This window comes from Vipera berus (genome assembly GCF_964194415.1).
Source record: "Vipera berus genome assembly, chromosome: Z".
NCBI classification, from domain to species: domain Eukaryota; kingdom Metazoa; phylum Chordata; class Lepidosauria; order Squamata; family Viperidae; genus Vipera; species Vipera berus.
Window position 1 is genome coordinate 105,066,606 of NC_138205.1, and position 27,275 is coordinate 105,093,880.

A 27,275-nucleotide genomic window follows, 5' to 3' on the forward strand; every position below is an offset into this window, starting at 1 on the left:
CAGTTTGATTAATGTGAATGTAACATACCTGACTGTTGGAGTTCATATGTGTTTAAGGAAGTCCTACCCAAACGTTGGGAAAATTACCCAAAATTGGATAAAAGTGATTTGGGGGAGGGGGTTAATGACACATGAACCCATTATCTACTTGCAACAGGGACATTTTCAATTTACTTTTTTTATCTACTTTGGGTAAATGAATTTTATCTACTTTGGGTAAAAAAGGATTTTCTGAAAAGCAATTTTGGGTAATGAAGAAAAAAGTTTGGGAACCAGTGTTTTAAAGAAGGACTATCATGGCAATACTTACTGTTAATGATTTCTTTAAAATAATTAGTAGCCCCTGTCCTGTTTTATTTTTACTTTTATTTGCAGAGAAATCTTCTTTTTTTTCTTCTTTTCTTGCTTAGGATGAGTTGCTTAGTAGAAAAAAGAAGGAGAAGAAGAAAAGGTCTGGAGGAAAGAATAATGATGAAGTAAAACTTGGTGTAGAGAAGAGTGAAAGGTAGGAACTTAGAAAATTCTTCTGGAAGAACTGTTCCTTCATAGAAGGGACACAAATAGTTTTTGACATACCAGACACTGAAAATAAGATTTGGAAATGTTTTTATATTTCTTGAAATGAATCTTTGAAGAGTTATATTTTATTTTTAAAAATGTGCTGAAGTTATAAATGACAATTTATAGAAAGGAATTTTTATAGAGGAAATGAACGCACATTTCGGAAGAATTTTCAAGCAACACAGAAGTCTAGATAGAACTTTTTTAACAAGAAACCAATAATTTAGGTTTTCTTTTAATTTCAGGAAAAGAATTAAGGAAAGACTGATGCTTACTGGTATTACATAATATCAGATCCTTGCTATGGTCTTTATTTGCACAATTTACCTGTCATTACTTTAGTCTGATTTTGTCTGACACAGTTTGGCTTTAAAAGTAAAAGATTAGTAAAATGTTTTACTCAGTGGTGGGATTCAAATATGTGAACAACCGGTTCTCTGTGTGGATGCCACTTTCGGAAGTCCATTCTAGGCCTGAACAACAAAAAATTAGCTACTGGTTCTACCAAAGTGATGCGAACCAGCTGAATCCCACTTCACTTTTGGAGCTAACAAACCATGGGGGAGGAAATAGCGATAATCAAAATGCTCCAGAAGATACCATCTTTTCTTTTGTTGAATTATAGAAAGAAATAAAAGGCTTAAATAATTCACACAGCAGGAACATGAACTGAATCAATGCAAGATAAGAGAGCAGAAACCATTCTTCCATCTTCCATTCTTATGACATCAGTGCTTCAGTGAATGGCAAATGACATTAATTTTTATGTATTGGCTTGCTTGTAGTACAGTCTTCATAACTGGTTGTCAACACTTGGAACTGGTTTGGTGGTGCTTAATCTCTCTCTCTCTCTTTCTCTCTCTCTCTCTCTCTCTCTCTCTCTCTCTCTCTCTCTCTCTCTCTCTCTCTCTCTCTCTCTCTCTCTCTCTCCCTCCCTCCCTCCCTCCCTCCCTCCCTTCCTCCCTCCCCCTCCCTCCCTCCAATTGCAACCATCAGAAAAAGCTGAAGATTTTATTTGGAGAGAAATGAGCCTAGTGTGCAAAAACAGTTTTAGAGACATCTGACTTAATAGTTACACACTGAATGAAACTAATTAAATATTCCCAAGATAGGCTATTATTTACTTTGAATCTTTATTATTCCTAGTTGGCTGCAAAAGCACACTAGTAATTTCTGTTTTTTAAAATGTGTTTTCTGTAGACTGGTGGAAAAACCACAGTGGCGGGACCTCCTTCCATGTAAAGTGGGAATATGGTTCTACACAATGGTAAAAGCATTGCCTCAATTATTTCAGGTAATAACGAAATAACCTACTGCTTTTGTTTTTGTGTATTTTTGTTTTTCTAAGTTGTCCCCATTTTTATGCTCATTTCTTGTTGACTGAAGAAATGTTTTAATGTTGCAAAACATGGAACGTCAATCATTCCTATATTTATAAATATGGAGGTATTGAGAGTTCTGCTAAATAAGTGGTAAATAAGACAAAACTATCAAAATTAAATCTAAGTAGATAAATTTAATAATTATTTTGGCATTTTTGCCTCTCTTATTTATTTAAATTATTTCAAGGATCTTTAAATGCTTAACACTGTACTATTTGGAGAACAGTGGCATAGCCTCAGAAGCCCTTCTAAAAGTAGCACATGGCTATTTGGGGAAAGGAGCAGATGGCCTCCAGAAGAAAGCCTGGTGTAGCCAGCAGCTACTTCACATAGATCCAGGTCAGGGATGCCTCAGCAGTAGGAAAAAGATGGAGCACAGGGTAATGCAAGACTTTGTGCTGTGGTGCTATAGTGGCTGGCTACATGCAGAGGCTTGAGATGGCACTCATTGGCAGCAACGTTGAGGGTAAAGTAGAGGCCTTGGGTGCAGGGAAAGCTGGCTAAGATTGCTGAAAGCCCCAGGCCTATACTTCAGCCCCAGCTGAGGAGTATTGCTGTACAGGGTGGTCAACAGGGCAGAGATCTGTGCGTATATGGAGGGGAAGTGGATAGATAGACAGCTGGGAAAGTTGACAACTTCGATTGTCATTGTATGCTGACTGCCAAGCATCCAAATTTTGGCCACACGACTGGGAGCCATAACTTTGAGGACTGGGCATAAGTACCATTTATTTCGCATCTCTATCACTTGGAATGAATGGTCATTAAGCAAAGACTATAAAAAATCATCCAGATCATTCTTTTGGTTTACCACTTATATTTTAAACTAAATCCAGCTTCTTTTGTATATCCAGTAAAGAGTCCCACAATGCTCAACAATCATAGTCTGGTTGAGAATTGTGGAATTGAACTCCACAAACTGGGGAATGCCTAGGCTGTGGAGCTTCTCTGCTAAGTTGACTTCTAAACTACTAATATTTGACAAAGCAAACGTTAGCTGAACATCTTAAAAACAAGGCAATACTGCCTTACTGAACATGATGTCCAGATGTACTGGGATGGGAATTCTCGGCCACAATGGATGGGAATTATGGAATTGGAATGCCTAAAGATTAGAAAAGCAAAGTGTCAGGGAAGTCTGGATTATAGGACAGGGTCTCTACAGCTATTCCAAATTAATTATGAAGTGGTCTTCCTATTAAAACGGGAAGGAGGAGACTGAGGTCCACCTGAAGGGGCATGCTGAGAAATTTGTAGATTTTCTAGAAGACAAATTTGCTTGACTTTGTTCCCTGCTAGATGCCAGCATGGTTGCTGATCCAGGGGAGGCCCTGGGGCAGGTTCTTGCCCTATTATTTGGGAACAGTTTGACCCCATTGCTCCTGAGGAAATGGACAGGATCCTAGGAAATATGCACGCAAGCATCTGTGTTTTAGACTTATGTCCCTCCTGGCTTGTGAAAGCTTCTCGGGAGATGACATGCTTTGGCGATGATTTAATGCTTTCTTACAGAAGGGGTAGTGCCCCAACATTTTAAGGAGGCTGTGGTCCACCCTCTTCTCAAGAAGCCATCATTAGATTCCACCCTGTTGGATAATTTCTGGTCTATCTCCAATCTTCCCATTTTGGGGAAGGTTGTTGAGAAGGTGGTTGCACAGCAGCTCCAGAGATTTCTGGATGAAACGGATTGTCTAAACTCCTACCAGTCAGGATTCAGACCTGGATATGGGACAGAAACGGCATTGATCACGCTTTTGATGATCTCTGGCAGGAGCAGGATTGGGGTAGTACATCCATCCTTGCTCTACTTGAAGACATCTCAGCGGCTTTTGATACCATCAACCATGGTATTCTTCTGGAGCAGCTTCGGGGATTGGGAGTAGGGGTCTTTATGTTATCCTGGTTCACTTCCTTCCTTTGTAGCCACTCTTATTCAGTTATAGGAGCCAAGATATCCAGCCCTCGCCCACTGCTTTGCGGGGTCCTGCAGGGCTTAGTACACTCTACACTTCTATTTAACATTTACATGAAACTGTTGGGTAAGATCATTGGTCACCACGGGCTGAAATATCATCAATATACTGATGATACTAAGCTATATATCTCAACCCATGGTGGGCTAAGTGATGTTGTGACCTCCCTCTTACAGTGCCTGGAGACTGTTAGGGGTTGGATGGGGAGCAACAGGTTGAAACTGAACCCTGGCAAGACCGAGTGGCTGTGGTTTTGGGTTCTTTGGCCCCCTCTCTAACACTCTTTTTGAAGACTCTGAAGACGTGGTTCTGCCAGTGGGACTAGGGAACCCAGAGTGGGATGGAGCCCATTAAATGGCTGGTATGAGTATGTATGCTTGCTGGTATGTGTGTGGGGGGAAAGGGGGGTTATTATTTTATTTTAATTTCTTTTATGTTTTTATTTCCTGTAAGCCGCCTTGAGCCACCGTGAACAAGTAGGCGGCAATATAAATTTTCCAAATATTATAGAAATATATTTGGCAAATCAGAATATGTTTTCAGAGATTCCCTCCTACTCTTGGACAATGTGCAGCATCACAGAAATTGTTTATTCTTTCTGAATCAATGCATATTTAAAACATGCAGGGTTGTCGTGGTGGCGTTTCAAAAAGAGTACAAAGTTATTTTATTTCTACAAACTTTTAAGGAGTTACATATATTATATTAGACAACAATAAAGACAATTTTTCACTCTTGAAATCAAGAATTTGCACTTTTTCCTTGCCCTCCAATTAAATTGGTTTTTTGCTACTGTAGTTTCTGTTTCCATCACCTTTCCCTGATTAGCACTATTGTATCCCGTCTTTTTGAAGATATAGACGAAAACAAGGCTCAGGCAGAAGCAGGATTTGAAAACATATATTCTCTGATTATGAGCAGAAGGCCTGTCTGTTTAGGCACAGGTACCTTTTGATCCCAGCCTGTATCTTTTTAATATCTCCTGATATTAGCCATTAAATAGACTGACTAAATATCTGTTTAAACAAATCATGCTGCAAAACTGCTATTCACATCTGTTTGTCATTTATCCATCTGAGTATTTTCTATCACTCCGGTGCCTTCTGTTCCTTTCTCTTAACTCTAATACATGAAGGCACTTAAAATAATTAAGATGGTTCTTTACTTCAGAAAACTGTTTTGTATGCACGTCCACAGGTTAGCTGTTGTTGTCACTTTCCTTTTCTCTGCGATGCCAGCTGTTCTCTAGGGTTAGAAGAAAAATGTTACACAGTTTCGAAGCACAATATTTTTGAGAGCTTTACTTTTAATTATTTTGTGGGTGATGGGAGGAAGTAGATTAAGATGGATTTTTGAAGTGAGGAGAGCTGATGTGAATATTACCAAATGTCCTCAACCAAAGCTCGGTTTTGTTCATACTTCCAGATGCTACTTCTAAACAGAGTTCTGATGTCAGAACATTTTTTCTTTCAGAAATAACCTGTTTAGCACAGACATTTTGTTTTGGCATTCAGGTGTAATAGCGTCAGGTTTTTTAAAGCATGTTTTATTGAACAAGCTACGGTGATGAGTTTGTATATCATGGTCCATATGACTAAAATCCTCAGTGAATGAACCTACCATGAATGGCATTTGTAACCTAATGGTAGTGTTGGGCATTCATCTTTCAACTCTGGAAGCTGAGCATATTATGTTTTTCTTTAGATTTTGAAGTTTGAATATAGGATATTGTCTCTTAAGAAGAATTTATTAAATTATCTCTAAAAACAGGAATTCATTTCAAAGGCATGGATGCTCCTGCAATCCCTGTTCTTCAGTGTATTATTCAACTTGCATGTGCAATATTCTCTCTGAATTATTTGGATGGTTTGTTGTATCCTGAAATCATGCCAACTCTTCCTACTATGATTAATTACTTAATAAAACTGCCTAGGTGCCTCAAACAGGACAGTCAACTTTAGAGCAAGGCTTTTCAACCAGTGGTATGCGTACCACCTGTGGTACATTGGCACCTGGCAGGTGGTACGCGACCATCCTAGAAAAGTGGTAGCGGGGGAGGGGAATGGCAGCACCACACAAACCTGAGCAAGAGATGGCTGGGGCTATCAGGGCTCAGTGGAAGCACCAGGATCAGCGCTTCTTCAAGGCTATCAGGGTTCAGTGGAAGCATCAGGATCGGTGCCAGGCTCCAACTGGAGCTCAGCAGTGATCCCGGCGCTTCTGCTGAGCCCAGAAGAAGCACTGATCAGCTGGAATGTTGCAGCATCTCCAGGGTCTTGTGATTTACATTCAGATGCTTGGCAACTGATTCATATTTATGACGGTCACAGTGTCCCACAATAAAAACCAAACACCCCACCACTACACCCCCGCTACCAATACTCAACAGAAATGCTCAGAACAATGAAAACCTCGGAGAGAAGGAAGAGCGCCACCGGGTGGGCGGGCAGCTGTTTTGCTCGGCTGTTGCTTGGGGGGCACTTTTTTCAGTGCTATTGTAACTTTGAACAGTCACTAAGCCAACTGTTGTAAGTCGAGGACTACCTGTACTTCATCACTTTTTTCCTCTTTTTTTTGTTCATCAAGTTTTTGACACCTTGCTAGGTGACTGGTGGTACTCGGATGTTGCCATATCCTAAAAGTGATACAATGGGTGAAAAGATTGAAAAGCCCTGTTGGGGTGGGGGGGTGTTTGGTTTTTATTCCCCCCGTCTGCTGGGTAGTTGCAGCAGGTTTGGTCACTTCACATGACCATGGGACACTGTTACGGTCATAAATATGAATCAGTTGCCAAGCATCTGAATGTAAATCACAAGATCCTGGAGATGCTGCAACATTCCCGCTGATCGGCACTTCTGGGCTCAGCAGAAGCGCCAGGATCAGCGCCGAGTTCCAGCTGGAGCCTGGCACTGATCCTGGCGCTTCCACTGAGCCCTGATAGCCCTGAAGAAGCGCTGATCCTGGTCTGTCCGCTGAGACCTGACAGCTCCAGCCATCTCTCGCTCAGGCTTGCGTGGTGCTGCCATTCCCCTCCCCCACTACCACTTTTCTAGGATGGTCGCACCATCTGCCAGGTGCCAATGTACCACAGGTGGTACGCGTACCACTGAAAAGCCTTGCTCTACAGCATATAGCTATTGAAGCATTTTGTTAGCCAATCTAAGTAGGAAAACTACTTAGTGCTAAAAAGATGTTGATTTATATATTTTAGTAGCTTTCATATACATTTAATTACTAACATGGATATTATATACTATGAGAGCACCATGTTTCCACTCAGTTTCCCAAAATGTAGCCTTTTCTCTACATTTGTACCTTATCTACCATCAATTTTCACTTTCAGCAATTGCTAAGGAACTCTGGATACAATCTGTGCAAGATTTTGTACTGAAGGGAGAGTAGTCTTTTCTTGCCTTAAATTGTCTACTAAATCTTGTGCTGGCACAATGATATGGAAATGGAAAAACTGCTCTATATCAAATCTTGTTTTGATCATGGTAAATGAAAATTCTCCTGACATGTGTAAAGATATGTCAGGGAAGCTCATCACTTACCCAGTGTTGAATGAAATACGTCTTATCTTTAAAGAATCCAAAATCTTGTAGTAAAAAAAAGGAATAGATTTTTGTCTTATTTCTTAGGGAAGGAAGCAAATTATAATACAATGAAAGCAGTTTATTTTAAAAGCTACGTATAGAGTTATAAGATTGATTTATGCTTCCTGAAAATTTAAAATGAAAACGTGAAGTTTTACATTTGATCTCATAATGCAGTTAAATGGACTACCTTTTGAATTATGTTAATCTGCATTAATATTACTGCTCACCATTATGAAACCTTTAGGGCTCCATAACATGTATAGCATGTGAGGAGATTCTACTAAAAACAGAATTATAGTCCTGGAGATAATTTGATGATCCTGAAGTGGGACTGCTTGCAAAGAAGATAGTTTAAAGAGCAATATGTTGAGAACCTAAAGTAAAATACAACAACTAAAAGTAAAATCAATATCTTATCTTAAAGAGTGAAGAAAAGCTCTACTAAACACATGTTGATAGAATGGCTTGCTTGCATGAATCAGTGTTTTTAAGATAGATATTTTTTGTAGTGTAGTGCTGCATTGCTTTCTTTGTAGGGAGAAAGTTTTCTCTTTTTTCAGCTATTTTTGCATCATCCTGTATCTTTCATTTGCAATCCACAAACTTTCATTCACTTTTCTTTATATTTCTGGAAAAGCTTTGATATGTCTCTTATTTTAGCTTACACAGGTGAAACAATTAGCCTTGAAAGAGGCATATACACTAGAAAGGCAGTGTATATGAATAAAATTTCAAATAACTGAAATTTTTGAAGTCACATACTGGAAAACATGTAAATAATACCGATCATGGGTACTGGTACAAACATTACTGAAATGATTAGGAGACATAGAAGAATACTAGGCTGCTTTCTTATTCATTCCAGTTTGTGGGTTATTGCATTGGTAGTTTATCTTAAATAAACATGCATGCAAAAGCAAAATATTTTGGTACCTAAGAGGTTCTAAATCAGATTTCCACAACATTTCTAGCTTTGCAGACTGGCTGGTGGTGGGGAGGGAGAAGAGATGGTTCTGTGTGAGCAGCCAGCAAAGGTATGTGCAGCTCCATTTGTCCGTGTGGCATCCAGACATGCCTGCTGCTCTCTTAAATGGAGCGGGTGCGTGTGGGCTTTGCCTGCTGCTCATGCAATTGAGGATTTTATTTATTTATTGATTGATTGTTAAATTGCAAGCAGATTCTTAGCCTTTACATGGAAGCTCATTCTCTTTTTATGAAGATTTTCATCCATATTTGTCATTTTCCTTTACACACACACACACACACACACACACACACACACACAACTTGTTTCAGACCTACATGATATATTATAACTCATAACCTTCAATGAAGAGATGTTTTGCAGTAAATTGGTATGGAATGGTCATAATGATGAGGAGGAAGAGGAGGAGGAGTTAGGCAGTAGTATCTAGCCAACTTTGACCTATTCTAAAAAAGCTAAGCATGATGAGACCTATTTAGTATGTGAGTGGGGGCAATAAAGCAATTTTAATGTTATGTCAGATGAGAAAGAAGACAGAAGCAAATCACTTGTGTACTTCTGGCAAGAAATGTACACGGAAAGGGCTTCCGGTTTTCAATCGTGGTGCTGGCAGACATGTGGGGAGATTGTTCCTTCCACCATCTGGCTTTCTCCTGCCGGGGGACCCTGAAAAGGGTTGAAAGTTGCCCTATAGGGGTGACGAGCATGAAGAGGACCCCCTGAGTGATCACGGAAGGGCGGTAACCCTCCCGTTTGATCCCAGCCAGCTCTTCGAACTGATGGGGAAAAGATAGGCCACTTATGGCCCATCATTAAGCTACTGACAGCCAAGGCCAAACTTACTAACAAGCACTTGAAAGCAACGTGAAGAAATTGGATGAGATTTTATCTTCTCTGCATCCCATTTCCTGCTAACAGCTTTTTGAAAATTTATTCCCTGCCGAGGAGAGAGGGGAATTTTTTTCCCCACCCTCTAAAATGGCGGCATTTGATTACTTAGAGGAAACAAAGCTTTGAAAAAATCAACTTAATACAATTGGTTATTTATTTTCTGCCTGGAACTTGGCAACCCAAAAAATACCTATTCTTAGAATCTGTCACTTTGTTTTATTTGCAAAAAAGAACTTAAAGTGGATAAGATCTTAGTTTGGGATTTGAAAAACACTCGTAATGCTATCCGGAATATTTTGTGGCGAGCTTGGCACAACAGTTTTATTACTTCTGACGAAGAGACTTGTTTACAGCCCAGGTCTGACCTTGTGTTATCTACGACAAACCTAGCTTTGAGAGAACAGCTGGGCAGTGAAACTGGCTTCTAGGATCAGTGGAGGTGAACATTTACTGACTCTTCCTTAATAAATAGCCTCTACCAGAAAGATCATTTTTAACTACGTCAGAAATGGAGGATGATTTCCAGATTCGGGATATACCTATACTTGAAGCTATTCTTGCAAATATTGAGAAACTTAAAGCTAATTTGAAAGATAAAGGTGCCAGCTTATCTCCAGAAGGCGATTGGATTGGATCTAGAAAACTACTACGCCGAAAAACAAGTGAACGCCAACGCAGAGGGCTCTACAGAACAACAAGCATAGTCTACTGAAAATCCAGATAATGACACAATAATTTCAAAACTGGAAATAACCTTTGACGAAAACCAGAAGAAGAAACCTGAGAAGGAAAAAGACCAGATCGAATTGAAGACAATTATACCAGAACAAACATGGGGATCCAGGAGATCAAGACGACTTAATGATTATAAATGGGCCAGACCTCTTAGAAAATTAGCAACTAGATGGTCTCCTTTAATCCACGTAATATACACAAGAATGAAGAGAGACCTATCTGATGATTTTAAAGCATTGATATGGAAACCTGGCTGGCAAAAGAAGAAAGCTAGGTTGAAAAACTGGGCCCCCCTGATTTATTAGAGAGGATCCTAAACTGTCAGTTAGTGGGCTAGAGGGAGATTTTGAAATAAAAGGAAATTTGAGCACTAGATTTAAAATAGTAAGAAAATAGTAAAAAACAGGGGATTAATTGGTTGAATATTGAAGGTTTAGATTAACAAGAGAAATTTAAATTAACTATAAGAAAATAGGTTTGAATTATTGATTGGACCCAGTGTGTATAGAAGATGAATCTGAACTAATAAAAGTTAATCTATTATTAAGGCGGTGATCTATTAGGATAGAAAGTAGAAAATGTTTATGGAATAGAATAAGAACATATTTAAGCTTTAATAGGTGTATTTTAGATATTATAATTTTTATGAAATGAGATAAAGGAAATTTGGGTTACCTGAAAGTTAAATACTATGGATATTAAAGGTTAAATTGGAATACTGTAATTAAAAATTAAAATTGGTAAAATTTTATAACAGGACATTGATTGTCTATCGAGATCTATTAAGATATGTATAAGCAAAAAGAAAAAAAATGTATTTATAAATGTGATAATGAATTTTTTACTGAATTTTGATATAATTAGAAATTTATTACCATAAATATGAAATAGCAAATATCAAGGGAAACTGAGAAGAAATATTTGATGGTGTAACCTGAGATACTCACTAATGATTGTATTACTGATCTATTGTTTAACCCAATTACCACATTGCCTTCTAAAATGTTATTCTTAACCCTATAAAATCTAATAAAATCTTTTTTTTTTAAAAAAAAGAGACATACACGGACATGTCCACTAAGTCACCAAGAATCAAGCTCAGTTAAAAGAGACTTTGGTTTATTGTTGTGAAATATATTGAAAATTATGTCTAAGTAACTACATCATACCTATTACTATTAAGAGTACAGAGAAGAGCAACAAAGATGATTAGGGGATTGGAGGCTAAAACATATAAGGAACGGTTGCTGAAATTGGGTATGTCTAGTTTAATGAAGAGAAAGATGAGGGGTGACATGATAGCAGAGTTCCAATATCTCAGGGGCTGCCACAAAGAAGAGGGAGTCAAGCTATTCTCCAAAGCACCTGAAGGCAGGACAGGAAGCAACAGATAGAAACTAACCAAAGAGAAGCAACCTAGTACTAAGGAGACATTTCCTGACAGTTAGAACAATTAATCAATGGAACAACCTGTCTCCAGAAGCTGTGAATGCTCCAACCCTGGAAGTTTTTAAGAGACTGGACAGCCATTTGTCTGAAATGATATAGGCCAGGGTTTCCTGCCTGAGCAGGGGGTTGGACTAGATGACCTCCAAGGTCCCTTCCAACTTTGTTGTTGTTGTTGTTGCTATATTGTTGTTTGATAGCTTGCTAGGAGGAATAGATAGGTAGGCAGGCTTGGAATTTATAAATTAGATGCTCCAAGGAAAGTAGTGTTACTTGAAATTTGGTTAGTTGGCAGTTCAAAATAGAAATAATTGAATGTGGCTGATCAGCTTCATCCATGAAGAAACCCATTCCTAGTAACATTATTAATCTTTAATCATGGAGAGTATTTTGAATCTTTGTAAAATAACTATCCTGTAGGTTAAGGATATAAAAGAAGTTGACAATAAACTTCTGTTGGAGTGAAGTGACTTCATTATAACACAAATAGCTGTCCAAAGTTCAATTTTGCAAAAATAAAAAATATGTTGAAGGAAAATGCATCTGAATTTCCAGATTAGAAAAACTGATTGTGAATAATAGATTAAAGGTAAAAGAATAGCAGCTATTTGGTATTATTTTTATCAATTAATTAATTAATTAATATATCACATTACTTGATGTTGGGTTTGCAATTTATTTATTTATTTATTTATTTATTTATTTTTTATTTATTTGGTTTATATACCATCCTACTCCCAAAGGACTCAGGGCGGTTTACAAGGCAAAATTTAAAAACAATACAATATAAAATTAAAATTAAATTAAATTAAGTCTAGCTGCAAAAATTAAAATCACAATTTAAAAACATTAAACCCCTCAGTCCAGACCAGATAGCTCAAAGAGCCAGGTTTTTAGGTCCCGGCGAAATGAACAAAGGTCAGGGGCAGTCCGGAGTTCCGTTGGCAGTTGATTCCATAGGGCAGGTGCGCCCACAGAGAACGCCCTCCCCCTGGGGATCGCTCGTCGGCAATCCTTGACTGGTGGTACCCTGAGGTTTGAATGGGAAAAAATGTTTTAAGAGAAAATATAAAGTGAAATATTTTAAGAAATTCAGTTAATTAGAAGTTGAAAATAATGAAAAATTCTGAATATGAAGTACATACCATATTTTATAGATCTTTACCTACAAAAGTGTTTTGCTTACTGTTCGTTGTAGTACTTTAGAATGATATTTGTAAATGTCTATTTTTAGTTATTGCTTTGATGGTTATATGTCAAATCAGTATTGATTCTTAGCATTGTAGTATTGTTGGTTGTCCTTTTTATTTTTCTTTATTTATATCTTATTTATTATTTATATAAATCAAGGTGGTGAGCACACCTAATATTCCTTCCCCCTCCTGTTTTCCCACAACAGCTCTGTGAGGTGGGTTGAGCTAAAAGAGAGTAACTGACCCAAAGTCTCCCTGATGGCATTCACGTCTTAAGGCGGGACTAGAACTTACAGTCTTCCAATTTCTAGCCTGATGCCTTTAACCCCTAGACCATGCTGGTTCCCAGTGTAAAATAGACCTTCCCTAGCATTACATGTATTTTTTTGACAAGCAAGTCCTCAGTATGATCCTAGTCAATTGTTTCTGTAGATTGATTTATTTAATGTTTGTTTGTTTTCTTGGCTTCAATGTATTGCCAGGAGTCTTCTCCAACATTAACATTCAAAAGTGTCATTTTTCTATCCTACTTCTTTTAATTTCAATTAATTCCAAATAATTCATAACTTTTAGCAATTCTGACTATTGAAAACTTCATTTTTCTCCTCTATTCTGTCATTTTCATCTGAGCCTCAGTTCCAGTTGCTCCATGATTGACACACTACTGAGATTGACAGATACCCCTTGGTGTCTGATGTTTAGAGGTCATATAAGCAGTAATAGATTCTGTTCCAGAATTTAGCATCAAATATTGGTTTTCAATGTCAGAAGGGTTAGAGTTAAATGCCAATTAACTCTTTCTAACCTGAACTCACAGGCAAAGCATCGATGCTTTAATAGTTTTGTGCTTTTGATATAATCTCTAAGCCTCATTGGGGAAACTGATTTCTGATCATGTTTTGGTAATTTGCTATTGTGAATTAAGACTCCAGATTGTATCCAGATATTCTTGTTTGAAATTGGGCACTTTGGAAAAGTAGTGCTGTATAACAGAGAGTGCTAATACATCTAAATGGCTTGATTTTCTCTTATTTTGGAATAAGAGAAACAGCAAACATTAAGCTTGTTATTTCAAATGTTTATTATACAGTGTTATTCTTCTTGAATTGTACAATGTACAGTGAGGGAAAAAATTATTTGATCCCCTGCTGATTTTGTACATTTTTCCACTGACAAAGAAATGATGAGTCTATAATTTTAATGGTAAGTTTATTTTAACAGTGAGAGTCAGAATAACAACAAAAAATCCGAAAAACGCATTTCAAAAAAGTTATAAATTGATTTGCATTTTAATGAGTGAAATAAGTTCTTGATCCCCTATCAATCAGCAAGATTTCTGGCTCCCAGGTGTCTTTTATACAGGCAATGAGCTGAGATTAAAGGGAGAGCTCCTAATTTCAATTTGTTAACTATAAAAGACACCTGTCCACAGAAACAATCAATCAGATTCCAAACTCCATGGCCAAGACCAAGTAGCTATCCAAGGATGTCAGGACAAGATTGTAGACCTACACAAGGCTAGGAGAGGCTACAAGACTATCACCAAGCAGCTTGGTGAGAAGGTGACAACAGTTGGTGCAAAGAAACATAAAATAACTGTCAATCTCCCTTGGTCTGGAGCTCAATGCAACATCTCACCTTGTGGAGTTTCAGTGATCCTGAGAACAGTGAGGAATCAGCCCAGAACTACACAGGAAGATCTTGTCAATGATCTCAATGCAGCTGGGACCATAGTCACCAAGAAAACAATTGGTAATATCCTACACCATGAAGGATTGAAATCCTGCAGTGCCTGCAAGATCCCCCTGCTCAAGAAAGCACATGCATAGGCCCGTCTGAAGTTTGCCAATGAACATCTGAATGATTCAGAGGAGAACTGGATGAAAGTCAGATGAGACCAAAATTGAGCTCTTTGGCATCAACTCCATTCGCCGTGTTTGGAGGAGAAGGAATGCTGCCTAGGACCCCAAGAACATCTCCACTGTCAAACATGGAGGTGGAAACATTATGATTTGGGATGTTTTTCTACTAAGGGGACAGGACAACTTCACCGCATCAAATGGATGATGGAAGGGGCCATGAACCGTCAAATCTTGGGTGAGAACCTCCTTCCCTCAGCCAGGGCATTGAAAATGGGTTGTGGATGGATATTCCAGCATGGCAGTGACCCAAAACACACGCCAAGGCAACAAAGGAGAGGCTCAAGAAGAAGCACATTAAGGTCCTGGAGTGGCCTAGCCAGTCTCCAGACCTTAATCCCATAGAAAATCTGTGGAGAGAGCTGAAGGTTCGAGCTGCCAAAATCCCTCCTGAGATGTGTGCAAATCTGGTGGCTGACTACAAGAAACGTCTGACCTCTGTGATTGCCAACAAGGGTTTTGCCACTACCAAGTACTAAGTCATGTTTTGCGAAGGGGTGAAATACTTATTTCACTCATTAAAATGCAATTCAATAACTTTTTTGAAATGCATTTTTTCTGGATTTTTTGTTGTTATTCTGTCTCTCACTGTTAAAATAAAATTAAAATTATAGACTGATCATTTCTTTGTTAGTGGGCAAACATACAAAATCAGCAAGGGATCAAATAATATTTTCTCTCACTGTATGTACTGTAGTTCTGTTTCTATGTAGCTTGAAACATATGCTTTGTGGAGAGAGATATTGTATCAAGTATCTCCATATGATTCAAACATTGTGTTGTAACCATGATAGGAAATCCCATTTTATAACCTGTTGCAGGAAAGCCTCAATCTGCAAGGATAGAATTACCTCTTTCTTGCTACTTATTGACATTAAATGGACATATTAGCCTTTGTAATTTGTGTATAAGCTTGTATTTGCTGTTGGATTTACCGTCCCAAATGCCCTAGGCTAACCTTCCCCTCTGCTGCTGAAACTAAAAGCTGGGTTCATGGATGGGGGTGGGGAGATGAAGAAACCTGCAAGCTGGCTCCTCAGATGTCTAGTAACTAGCCAGCCCAGTGCTTCTAGCTGAGCCTCCCTGTAGAACAATTAAATCTCCTCTCCCAACTTTTAGTGAGATAAAATGAGATTAAACTGCGTGGTCTTTCTACTGATTGGCAAAAGAGGGTTTTTTTCTCCTATTCTTCCTCTCTTAAAGAAACAATATAACCTTCTACTGATAGCAGAAGAATCTAAAACTGGCCATTAGGGTGGGTGCTAAGCGGCTGAGGCATTTGGGCTATTGTGATATTAGCAGTAAAACAAGCACTATGAAATTCTTCATCATTCTAAACAGAAAGGTTTCTTCTAGGTTCGTTCTGGTCAGATAATTTGTCCTAAATGCATCAGATATATCAGTCTGATATATAGCTTTTGCTGAATTTGCTTACAGTCGCAAATGTGAGCGGTTTGACTGATCTGTGCTTTTAATTTTCAGCAAACCAAGGATAGGGTAATTGATAGATTATCTTGCAAACTGTAAAAAACTAGTAGTCAATGTTACATTTCAGATCTACAATTGAACCATTTCATTCATTATCTTTTCAATAATTAGGACCACAGTAGGTTGTTGCTAAAATATTTCTTATAATTTGTTTTCATTATGTTGCATTATTATTAAGAAATCTCACTCATTAATTTTTTTTTCTTAAGAAAATAATTGCCAGGCTTGAAATGAAGTGTAAAACTTTAACATTGTGCTTTTCAGAGTTGGTCTCTCTGAAATGCTAATATCATTGCATTTTCTTAAAGGAGGCCAGGCAACTCTACGTAGAATATAAAGAAACAAAAATAAAAGAGAAAGAAGAGGCTTTGGCAAGAGCTGAACTGGAAACTCTTCAGAGTGAGTTTTTTTTAGTGCAGTTTTTATTGCATTTATCCTTTCTAAAATGGTATGTGTGGGAGGCAGGGGGGTGGGTGGGTTTTCCACCTATCTCAGCATGTCCCATTTTCTACACAGATGGAGTCTAACTGAAATCTAATTCTATAGATGGAGTCAGATTCCATCTGTGCAGAAAATGGGTTTACTAAGGATCAGATTAACCACAATATGAAATTCCCAAAATTACTTCTGAATTCCTGTTGTCTTATTGCGTTCAAATCAATTAATCAGGTAAGAAATAAGGTTGGATAAAACACCACAAATATATTAACAATTCCAAAAGATATGACTTTATATAATGTCTTGAGAAATAGTAATCACTTAAGTTTTATGCTTTCATAGAAAAAAATTCTGGTAAATTTTATAGTAGTTCCAAATTGGTTTGATTACTAAACACAATAAAATGTGCTCAAAGTGATGTGAACATACCAAAAATGTTGCTTGAGTAACTTACTCACAAAAGGTGTGATCCTTTGATAATTTGAAGTAGAACCTTTAAAACTTTTCTCATCTGTTTCATCTTTATTTAATTGAAATATGTAAACTGCTTGCTGTGTATAAAAGCTGTGGATATTATTTCTCCTTTTCCTAATCTTATCTATTTTGTAATTGTTCTGCATCCTAAAATGCTTAGTAATATTATTTTGCAGGCATTATTGCCTCTTAATGATGTTATAGATTTTCCATTTTCCATAGATTGCCCCATTTTTGTCTTATTAAGAAGTAGGCAACATGATGATGTCATGTAACCCTTAGTGTCCACTGGACTCCATACCCAACTGACTTTTTAAAAAGGTTATAATTTTTATATGAAGGCAAAAGAAGAAGGAGATAGCAGAGGATGAGATGGTTAGATAGTGTCATTGATGCCATGAACATGAATTTGCCCAAACAGGGAGACAATGGAGGATAGGGAGAATCATCATGTTGTGGTCCATATGGTCATGAAGAGTCGGACAGAATTTAGCAACGGAATAAAAACAACAACAGTCTCTTATAAAATACAAATATGGAAATTTGCAGAGCAAAACACTATAACATTGTAGATTTTTCAGCCATGCCTTTGGGCACCAGGATGGTTTTTTTTAGGGTAGTCAAAGAGTATTATGTGAAGCTAATTTATCCTCTGGCTAATGGATCTTTTTCTGATTAGCCATGTCCATCATAATTATGGCTTTAGTTAATAAGCAAAGTTTCCCATAGTAGTTATTTTATAAGTATACCTGCCATATGTTCTGAAAATGCCAGTGTGCTCATAGTCCCCAAAATTTGTCTACTTCTCCAGTGAATTTATCTATTTCCAGTCATACACATGCTATGTTAGCAAACCTTAGTATGAATTTATTTCATTATGGCTACCTTTTTATCTTTATACAACCTCTATCTAATCCCAGTTGGGTTTTTCTTTCTTTATTTCATTTTATAGAATGGAAAATAGGGGATCAGGCTATTAATTAATTTCAAGTATTTTTATACTGCTACATTTCTAGATGGGTTTACAAATCAAAACAGCAAAATAATGGAAACCATAAACAAAATGTGATTGTAGCTGACTACCAATGATATAGGAAACACAGAATAATCATCTCCAAAGAAAAACTATATTTCCATTGCTTTTTGGAAACTGACTAAACTGGCTACTAGAAAAAAATTGGTATGGGAGTATACAGTATTCCAAAGAGTCTGGACAGCAGTGGGACTTGCAGTGCAATCTTAGGGAGTATTAATTGGTTTAATAATAGTTTTACCAGTAATTAGTAAATACATAAATTACCGCTAAAACTGTTGTTTGATTTAATTACATTTTGATCACACCCTTTCTACAAGCAGCTCACAATTACTTGCAGAAGTTATTTCTATTTCTTTATTTTATTTTGTAAGATTGATTAGCATGCCGAGAACTGACTATCCCAAAGTATATCTGTATAAGGCATACTTCTTCAGGTGGTAGTTCTTGTTGAATTAGGATTATCCAAGAGTAAGATGGATGACAGATTTTGATTTCACTATATTAACAACTGCACATATCACAATGCTTCATAGAAATAATCTTCAGCTTTTCTTCTGTGGAAAAAAGCTGGGGGCTCTTAAGAGAACATCAGGGTGCAAAATGTGAAATCCATCTATTCAAAATCAAGCTTTCTGTGACCTATAAAACTTTCTGGTGATCCATGTTTTGATGTATGGAAGGGCAGTGAAAAGCAACCTGCTGGCCTCCAGTTGTTTTGGACTTCAACTTTCCTTGACCTTGGCATTGATAATGCTAAGGGATTGTGGGAGTTTGGAGGATATCAGGTAGGATATACTTTTAGTAGAGTGTTCCAGAAAGTCTATTTGGCCTCAAAAATAAAATTAACACATAGAAAATGAACCATGTTTCTCTCTTTTCCCTGGTTGTTGAAGAGATCTAAAATATTTCTGTTCTCTAGTGTTGTGGAACTTGCAATTTTGAATTAAATGAACTGTATTTAGTCTCCAACATAATTCAGAAAACTAGACAACGAGATAGTTATTACATGAATTTTGCCCCATTTTACGACCTTTCTTGCCACATATGTTAAGTGAATCACTGCACTTGTTAAGTTAGTAACACATTAAGTGAATCTAGCTTCCTTATTTGCTTGTTAGAAGGTAACAAAAGGTAATCACATGACTCTGGGACACTACAACTTCATAAATATGAATCAGTTATCCAGTGTCTGAACTTTGACCATGGAGATGCTGAAATGGTCGTAAGTGTGAAACATTGTCATAAGTCACTTTTCTGTGCTGTCATAACTTTGAACAGTCATTAAATGAACTGTTGTAAGTCAACACCTACCTGTACCATGATATGCTCACATAACACTGCTTTTACTAGTGTTGCATTGGATGCTAGTGGGCTTTCAAGTACAAATCAAGGTAGATGTTGTCACCTTTAGATCCCTACATAGGTTGTGACCAGATTTCTTGCAGGACTTATTTACCTGATGGCTTTTGGCCACCTATTAATTCTAGCAAAGTGGATGTGCTCTAGGTCTCTTCTGTGAAGCAGTATCACCTGATGAGCTTTCTCTGTTATGAAACCTATCTTGGAACAGTCTCTGCCCAAGACATAAATAATTTTTTAATGGGTTTATATAGTTGGTGTGTTTTTATTTCTATTCACCACCAAGATTTACTTGGTTAGATGGGCAACTATGCAAACTAATTAAATAAATACAATTATTATTCCATTAAAATTATTAAAATCATTATTGTTTAAATTTTATTTATGCATAATACAGTATCCGACTAATGTTGGATTCCTGAAAAGGAATGAAGAAAGAGGAATGATCAAATCTTAGGTTTAAACACATAATATAAAATCATAGTTGAACATTCTCAATATATTGTTATATGGAAGATATCTTTGCCAACCAGAACCCCAGCCTTTTAAATTCATTTTCATAACGGGCCTTATTTATTACTTGAACAGAAATATATTTCAATTAGAAATCTAAGTGTGCATCTTTCTAGAAACTTGAACGAGCTTATGACTTTGATTTTTAAGAAATTGGTTTCAATTATTTGTATTATATTATTATTATTATTATTCCATTAAAATTATTAAAATCATTATTGTTTAAATTTTATTTATGCATAATACAGTATCCGACTAATGTTGGATTCCTGAAGAGGAATGAAGGAATGAAGAAAGGAATGAAGAAAGAGGAATGATCAAATCTTAGGTTTAAACACATAATATAAAATCATAGTTGAACATTCTCAATATATTGTTATATGGAAGATATCTTTGCTAACCAGAACCCCAGCCTTTTAAATTCATTTTCATAACGGGCCTTATTTATTACTTGAACAGAAATATATTTCAATTAGAAATCTTAAGTGTGCATCTTTCTAGAAACTTGAACGAGCTTATGACTTTGATTTTTAAGAAATTGGTTTCAATTATTTGTATTATATTGTTATTTTTCCAGTACACATTAAGAACTGGGTTTGCAAGGAACAATACTGTAGAAGAAATATTTTAAATACATACAGTAGAAAACATTTGCCATTTTTAGTATTTTTCCTCCATTTTATTTTGCAAGACAATTTGAATTATAATCATAATTTGAAAAGTGCTGTAGTCTTAGCTCCATATTTCAGAGTGTGCATGATTTAAATCTTATAGGCCCAAATAGTTAGATGTAACATGAATATTGTGTTTGTAATATGTGGCTCCCCTTCATGGATTACTGCCTTGTCGTGGCGAAGGGGCTTGCGTAATTCAATGAAGCTATGAGCTATGCCGTGCAGGGCCACCCAAGACGGAAAGGTCATAGCAGAGAGTTCTGACAAAACGTGATCCACTGGAGAAGGAAATGGCAACCCACTTCAGTATCTTTGCCATGAAAACCCTATGGACAGTACAAAAGGCAAAACGATATGATGCTGGAAGATGAGCCCCTCAGGTCGGAAGGCGTCCAATATGCTACTGGGGAATAGCAGAGGGCTAGTACTAGTAGCGCCAGAAAGAATGAAGCGACTGGGCCAAAGCCGAAAGAATGCTCAGCTGTGGATGTATCTGGTGGTGAAAGGAAAGTCCGATGCTGTAAAGATTTTTTCTCCATAGGAACCTGGAATGTAAGATCCATGAATCAAGGCAAGCTGTACGTGGTCAAACAAGAGATGACAAGACTGAACATTGACATCTTAGGTATCAGCGAACTAAAATGGACAGGAATGGGTGAATTTAATTCAGATGACCATCAGGTATACTACTGCGGGCAAGAATCCCTCAGAAGAAATGGAGTAGCCTTCATAGTCAATAAAAGAGTAGGAAAAGCAACACCAGGATACAATCCCCAAAATGACAGAATGATCTCAGTTCGAATCCAAGGCAAACCATTCAATATCACAGTAGTCCAAGTCTATGCCCCAACCACCGGTGCTGAAGAGGATGAAATTGACCGGTTCTATGAAGCCCTACAGCACCTTATAGAACTAACACCAAAAAATGATGTCTTTACCATCATGGGGGATTGGTATGCTAAAGTAGGAAGCCAGAAGATAACCGGAATAACAGGCAAGTTTGGCCTTGGAGTACAAAATGAAGCAGGGCACAGGCTGATAAAATTTTGTCAAGAGAATACAATGGTCATAGCAAACACTCTTTTCCAACAACCCAAGAGATGGCTCTACACATGGACATCACCAGACGGTCAACATAGAAATCAGATTGACTATATGCTCTGCAGCCAAAGATGGAGAAGCTCTATACAGTCAGTAAAAACAAGACCAGGAGCTGACTGTGGCTCAGACCATGAGCTTCTCATTGCAAAGGTTAGGCTTAAACTGAAGAAAGTAGGGAAAAGCGCTAGGCCACTCAGGTATGAATTAAATCATATCCCTGATGAATATACAGTAGAGGTGACAAATAGATTTAAGGAATTAGATCTGATAGACAGAGTGCCTGAAGAACTATGGACAGAGGTCCAACATTGTACAACAGGTAGCAACCAAAACCATCCCAAAGAAAAAGAGATGCAAGAAAGCAAAATGCCTCTCTGAGGAAGCTTTGCAAATAGCTGAGGAAAGGAGGGAAGCGAAAGGCAAGGGAGAAAAAGAAAGATACGGCTAATTGAATGCAGAATTCCAGAGAATAGCTAGAAGAGATAAGAATGCCTTCTCAAATGAACAGTGCAAAGAAATAGAAGAAAACAATAGAATAGGGAGGACCAGAGATCTTTTCCAGAAAATTGGAGAGATGAAGTCAACATTTAATGCAAAAATGGGCATGATAAAGGACCAAAATGGCAGGGACCTAACAGAGGCAGAAGAGATTAAGAAGAGGTGGCAAAATTACACAGAAGAACTATACAAGAACGAGCTTAACATCCCTGATAACCATGATGAGATGGTCACTGACCTCGAGCCAGACATCCTAGAATGTGAAGTGAAGTGGGCCTTAGAAAAGCTGAGCAACAACAAAGCTAGTGGAGGTGACAGTATTCCAGCTGAGCTATTCAAAATCTTAAAAGACGATGCAGTAAAAGTGCTACACTCAATTTGCCAGCAAATTTGGAAAACTCAACAGTGGCCACAGGATTGGAAAAGGTCAGTTTACATTCCAATTCCAAAGAAAGGCAGTGCCAAAGAATGTTCAAACTATCGCACCATTGCACTCATTTCTCATGCTAGTAAAGTTATACTTAAAATCCTACAAGCTAGACTCCAGCAGTATGTGGATCGAGAACTACCAGAAGTACAGGCAGGATTTCGAAGAGGCAGAGGAACTAGAGATCAAATTGCCAACATACGCTGGATCATTGAGAAAGCTAGAGAGTTCCAGAAAAACATCTACTTCTGCTTCATTGACTATGCTAAAGCCTTTGATTGTGTGGATCATAACAAACTGTGGAAAGTTCTTAAAGAGATGGACATACCAGACCATCTTATTTGTCTCTTGAGAAACCTATATGTGGGCCAAGAAGCAACAGTGAGAACAGGACACGGAACCACTGATTGGTTCAAAATTGGGAAAGGAGTCTGGCAAGATGGTCTGGTACTGTCGCCCTGCCTATTTAACTTATATGCAGAGCACATCATGAGAAAGGCAGGGCTAGATGAATCAAAAGTTAGAATTAAGATTGCCGGAAGAAATATCAACAACCTAAGATATGCAGATGATACCACTCTAATGGCAGAAAGTGAAGAAGAACTAAAGAGCCTCTTGTTGCGGGTGAAGAAGGAGAGTGCAAAAGTTGGGTTGAAATTTAACATTAAGAAAACCAAGATCATGGCATCCGGCTCCCTCAATTCCTGGCAAATAGACGGGGAAGAAATGGAGGTAGTGACAGATTTTATTTTCCTGGGCTCCAAGATCACTGCAGATGGGGACTGTAGCCAAGAAATTAAAAGACTCTTGCTCCTGGGGAGGAAAGCCATGACAAATTTAGACTGCACACTAAAAAGTAGAGACATCACCCTGTCAACAAAAGTGTGTATAGTCAAGGCTATGGTTTTCCCAGTTGCAATGTATGGCAGTGAAAGTTGGACCATAAGAAAGGCTGAGCGCCAAAGAATTGAGGCCTTTGAACTATGGTGCTGGAGAAGACTCCTGCGAGTCCCTTGGACTGCAAGTTGATCAAACCGGTCAGTCCTAGAGGAGATCAACCCTGACTGCTCTTTAGAAGGCCAGATCCTGAAGCTAAAACTCAAATACTTTGGCCACCTAATGAGAAGGAAGTACTCACTGGAGAAGAGCCTAATGCTGGGAAAGATTGAGGGCAAGAGAAGAAGGGGACGACAGAGAATGAGGTGGCTGGATGGAGTCACTGAAGCAGTAGGCGTGAGCTTAAATGGACTCCAGAAGATGGTAGAGGACAGGAAGGCCTGGAGGAATGTTGTCCATAGGGTCGCGATGGGTCGGACACGACTTCGCAGCTAACAACAACAACAATATGTGGCTATTCAGAATAATTCTTATTTTCACTGTAACCTCTTTAATTAACACACATGAAGCTTATGAGAGTTATGACTCCTTTTACTAGTGTGCTAGTTTCTAGATCAGGGGTGTCAAACTCAATTTCATTGACGGCCACATCAGCATTGTGGTTGCCCTCAGGGGGCTGGGTGGGTATGGCCACGGTGGGCGCGGCCTACTGGGTGGGTGCAGCTGGAGTGTGTATGGCCTACTGGGTGGGCATGGCCAGCTCTACATTATTGGCATCAAGGGTGCCTATGGGGGCCTGGGCAGGAGTGGGACAGATCTAGGGGTCTCTGGCAGAAGGAGGGTCTCTGGGCCAGGGCCAAGGCAGCGGGGACCGTTCCCTCACTGTTTCCAGGATGGCTTCGGGGACCACATGAAACCACTTCGCGGGCCGGATCTGGCCCCCGGGCCTTTTGTTTGACATGTCTGTTCTAGATTGTAACTCCTGTTACTTGTTATTACTTCTGTACAGTACAGGGTCCCCAATTATTTATCTTGCCAAACCCTTTTTGAAACAGAAGTGTGCTATCATAATTCCAGTGATACTGAAATTCATTTCTGAAAGAACATAATACTTTGATTAATGAGGTAAATTTGCTGATTTCAAATAGCTCTTTTTTCTTTAGCTGTTGTCTATATTTACAAAAATAGCATCTTAGATATATTTGAGTGTAGTAGGTATCTTAAGCATGCTTTTTCCCAAAATTTGTCCTTTAAATTCTTTCTTATTTTTCACAGAGGAAAAAAAACCTAAAGTCAAGAAACCAAAATCTGAATTTCCTGTATATACTGTGGCTGAAGCAAATGCATATATACCATCATATGATCATGGAACTTCTATTGAAGAAATTGAGGAACAGATGGATGATTGGTTGGAAGACAGGAACAAATCATTAAGAAGAAAGGCAAGTATATATTTATTTTAAAAGGATAAAGAAGAGTGAAGAGCAGACAGGGAATTATACATTGATATGTTTATATTCTAATATTTGTAGGTTGCATTTGAGTAAGCAGTCAAAATAATGGCTATCAAATCTGACAGGCAGAGTCTCTCATATAGCAAGTTAAGGACTGAATTACTTAAGATATATTTAATATTTATAATTATATGTCTGAACCCACTATATTTTTGTAGAATAAATACAGTATTAGAACAGCTGTGCTAATTCTGCACTTTGTTTTACTTGTTTTATTGTTTGAAATATTCTCATGAAGATGAGAAGTAACACTGAATGAACACTCCTTTCATCCTGGCACAAAAAAGAAGTGCGTAGATTTTTATTGAGCTCTGTGTAGGCAAGTTATTTGAATTATCGGAAAAGAGTTAGGTTTCAGTCCTTTAAATACCAGGTTTATAGTACATAAATTCTCATTTCCTTATATTTATTTTTCCAATTATCTTGATATATCAGAAAAAGACAAAAAAGGTATACTTCAAGACAGTGCAAAAGTTAATGCTGTTTCTATTGTAATTTGCTACCATATGCATACTATATTACATCTGGCAGTACAAATGTTAAACCTACCCCTGTAAAAATGCAAGTTGAAGTGCTAAGAAGTAGAAATGTGTAAGGTGAATCATTTGTTTAGAAAAATTGACATTTCTAAAAGATGAAAGACAAGTGAATTCTAGATATCTAACTCTGTATAAGAATAAGAAAACCATGATTGACAGCAATTCATTTACCACACTTTAAGGAAATGAATCTTGGCTTCTGCAAGGAAGCCAAAATAACTGTTAATCTTGAATTTCCAGAGCACATTGCCAGTTACCAATGTATGGAAAAAAAACTCCACACTTTTCAGAATTTAAAAACTATTAATGAGCTATATGTCTTTCAGAGGATTACAATATGTCATCTGGGTCTTCTTGATGACCAGTAATATACTTGGAGAGTTTCATTAAGATATTTCTAAACACAGTGAACTTTGAAAATATTATATATTGTTTTTTCTCACGTGGAAAGTTTCATGGTTGTAATTCGTAACCAAAATATATAGAAAGAAGTCTTTTGACCCATCTTTTTAAATAGAATAAATTTACTGTTAAATGCATTACTGCTAAGAAAACATCTGAATCAGCAAAATCTTTGCCTTGTAAGTTTATGTAAACCTTTTGAATTATTTTAGCCAATTAAAAGTTATTTCCATGCTTAAATTCAGTCTCTTGGTTGATTGAATGCAGTGCAACAATGCGACCAATACATTTGTTTCAGAATACTACAAAATGATGACCATAGCATATTATCATAAGATCTCAACACAGCAGTTGTTCCTTTCTGGAAATAGCCAAGAAACCACATTTGGATGCAGTAATAATTTAATCACCTTTAGTGTTTCTCACTACATCTATAACACCTCAATAATTAGCATAAGACTGAGTGAAATAGTGAGTATCATGCAGGCAACAGGAAATCTAACTGACCTATATCCTATGCTGTTAAAATGATATACTAATTCTATTTTTTTTAAAAAAGGTATTAAACTAAAGTATCATGTTTAAAGAATAATTAACCAGACCATTCCACCTTTAACGATGGGGGGGTGAGGTGTTACCTCCCGTTGATAGGGCTCGCAACTTGGGCGTCCTCCTTGACTCCCGGCTCAATTTTGAAGACCATATAGGAGCCGTGACCAGGGGGGCTTTTGCCCAGGTTCGCCTGGTGCACCAGTTGCGACCCTACCTGGACCGAGATGCCCTACGCAGTCACTCATGCGCTCGTGACCTCCCGTTTAGACTATTGCAATGCTGTGTACATGGGGCTGCCCTTGAGGACCATTCGGAGACTACAACTGGTGCAGAATGCAGCCGTGTGAGTTGTGATGGGGGGTCTCCCGATACTCCCATGTAACACCTCTACTCCGTGAGCTGCATTGGCTTCCGGTTGCTCTCCAGGTGAGATTCAAGGTGCTGGTAATGACCTATAAAGCCCTAAATGGCTTGGGTCCGGGATATTTGAGGGAACACCTGCTGCCAGCATCACGTTCCCTTCGTCCAGTGCGCTCGCAGAGGGAGGGTCTTCTCAGGGTGCCGCCGGTAAAAGATTGCCGGCGGGTAACGCCCAGGGGGAGGGCCCTCTCAGTGGGTGCGCCTGCCCTGTGGAACCAGCTGCCCGTGGAGCCGAGGACTGCCCCCGACCTCCGTTCATTCCGCTGGGACCTGAAGACCTGGCTCTTCGAGCTCTCTGGCCCAGGCTGAGAATTTTAAT

The 27,275-nt window shown here is 38.1% G+C and overlaps 1 protein-coding gene across 1 annotated transcript in view; it reads left to right on the forward strand.

Moving 5' to 3' along the window:
- The window catches only part of DNAJC1 (DnaJ heat shock protein family (Hsp40) member C1), a 154,280-nt gene that overhangs the window by 58,957 nt on the left and 68,048 nt on the right, over positions 1 to 27,275 (forward strand). The window contains exons 5-8 of the mRNA XM_081345215.1: positions 411 to 505; positions 1,762 to 1,855; positions 16,481 to 16,571; positions 24,805 to 24,971. Coding sequence (XP_081201341.1) covers positions 411 to 505; positions 1,762 to 1,855; positions 16,481 to 16,571; positions 24,805 to 24,971 — 447 coding nt within the window. The remainder of the gene's footprint in view (positions 1 to 410; positions 506 to 1,761; positions 1,856 to 16,480; positions 16,572 to 24,804; positions 24,972 to 27,275) is intronic.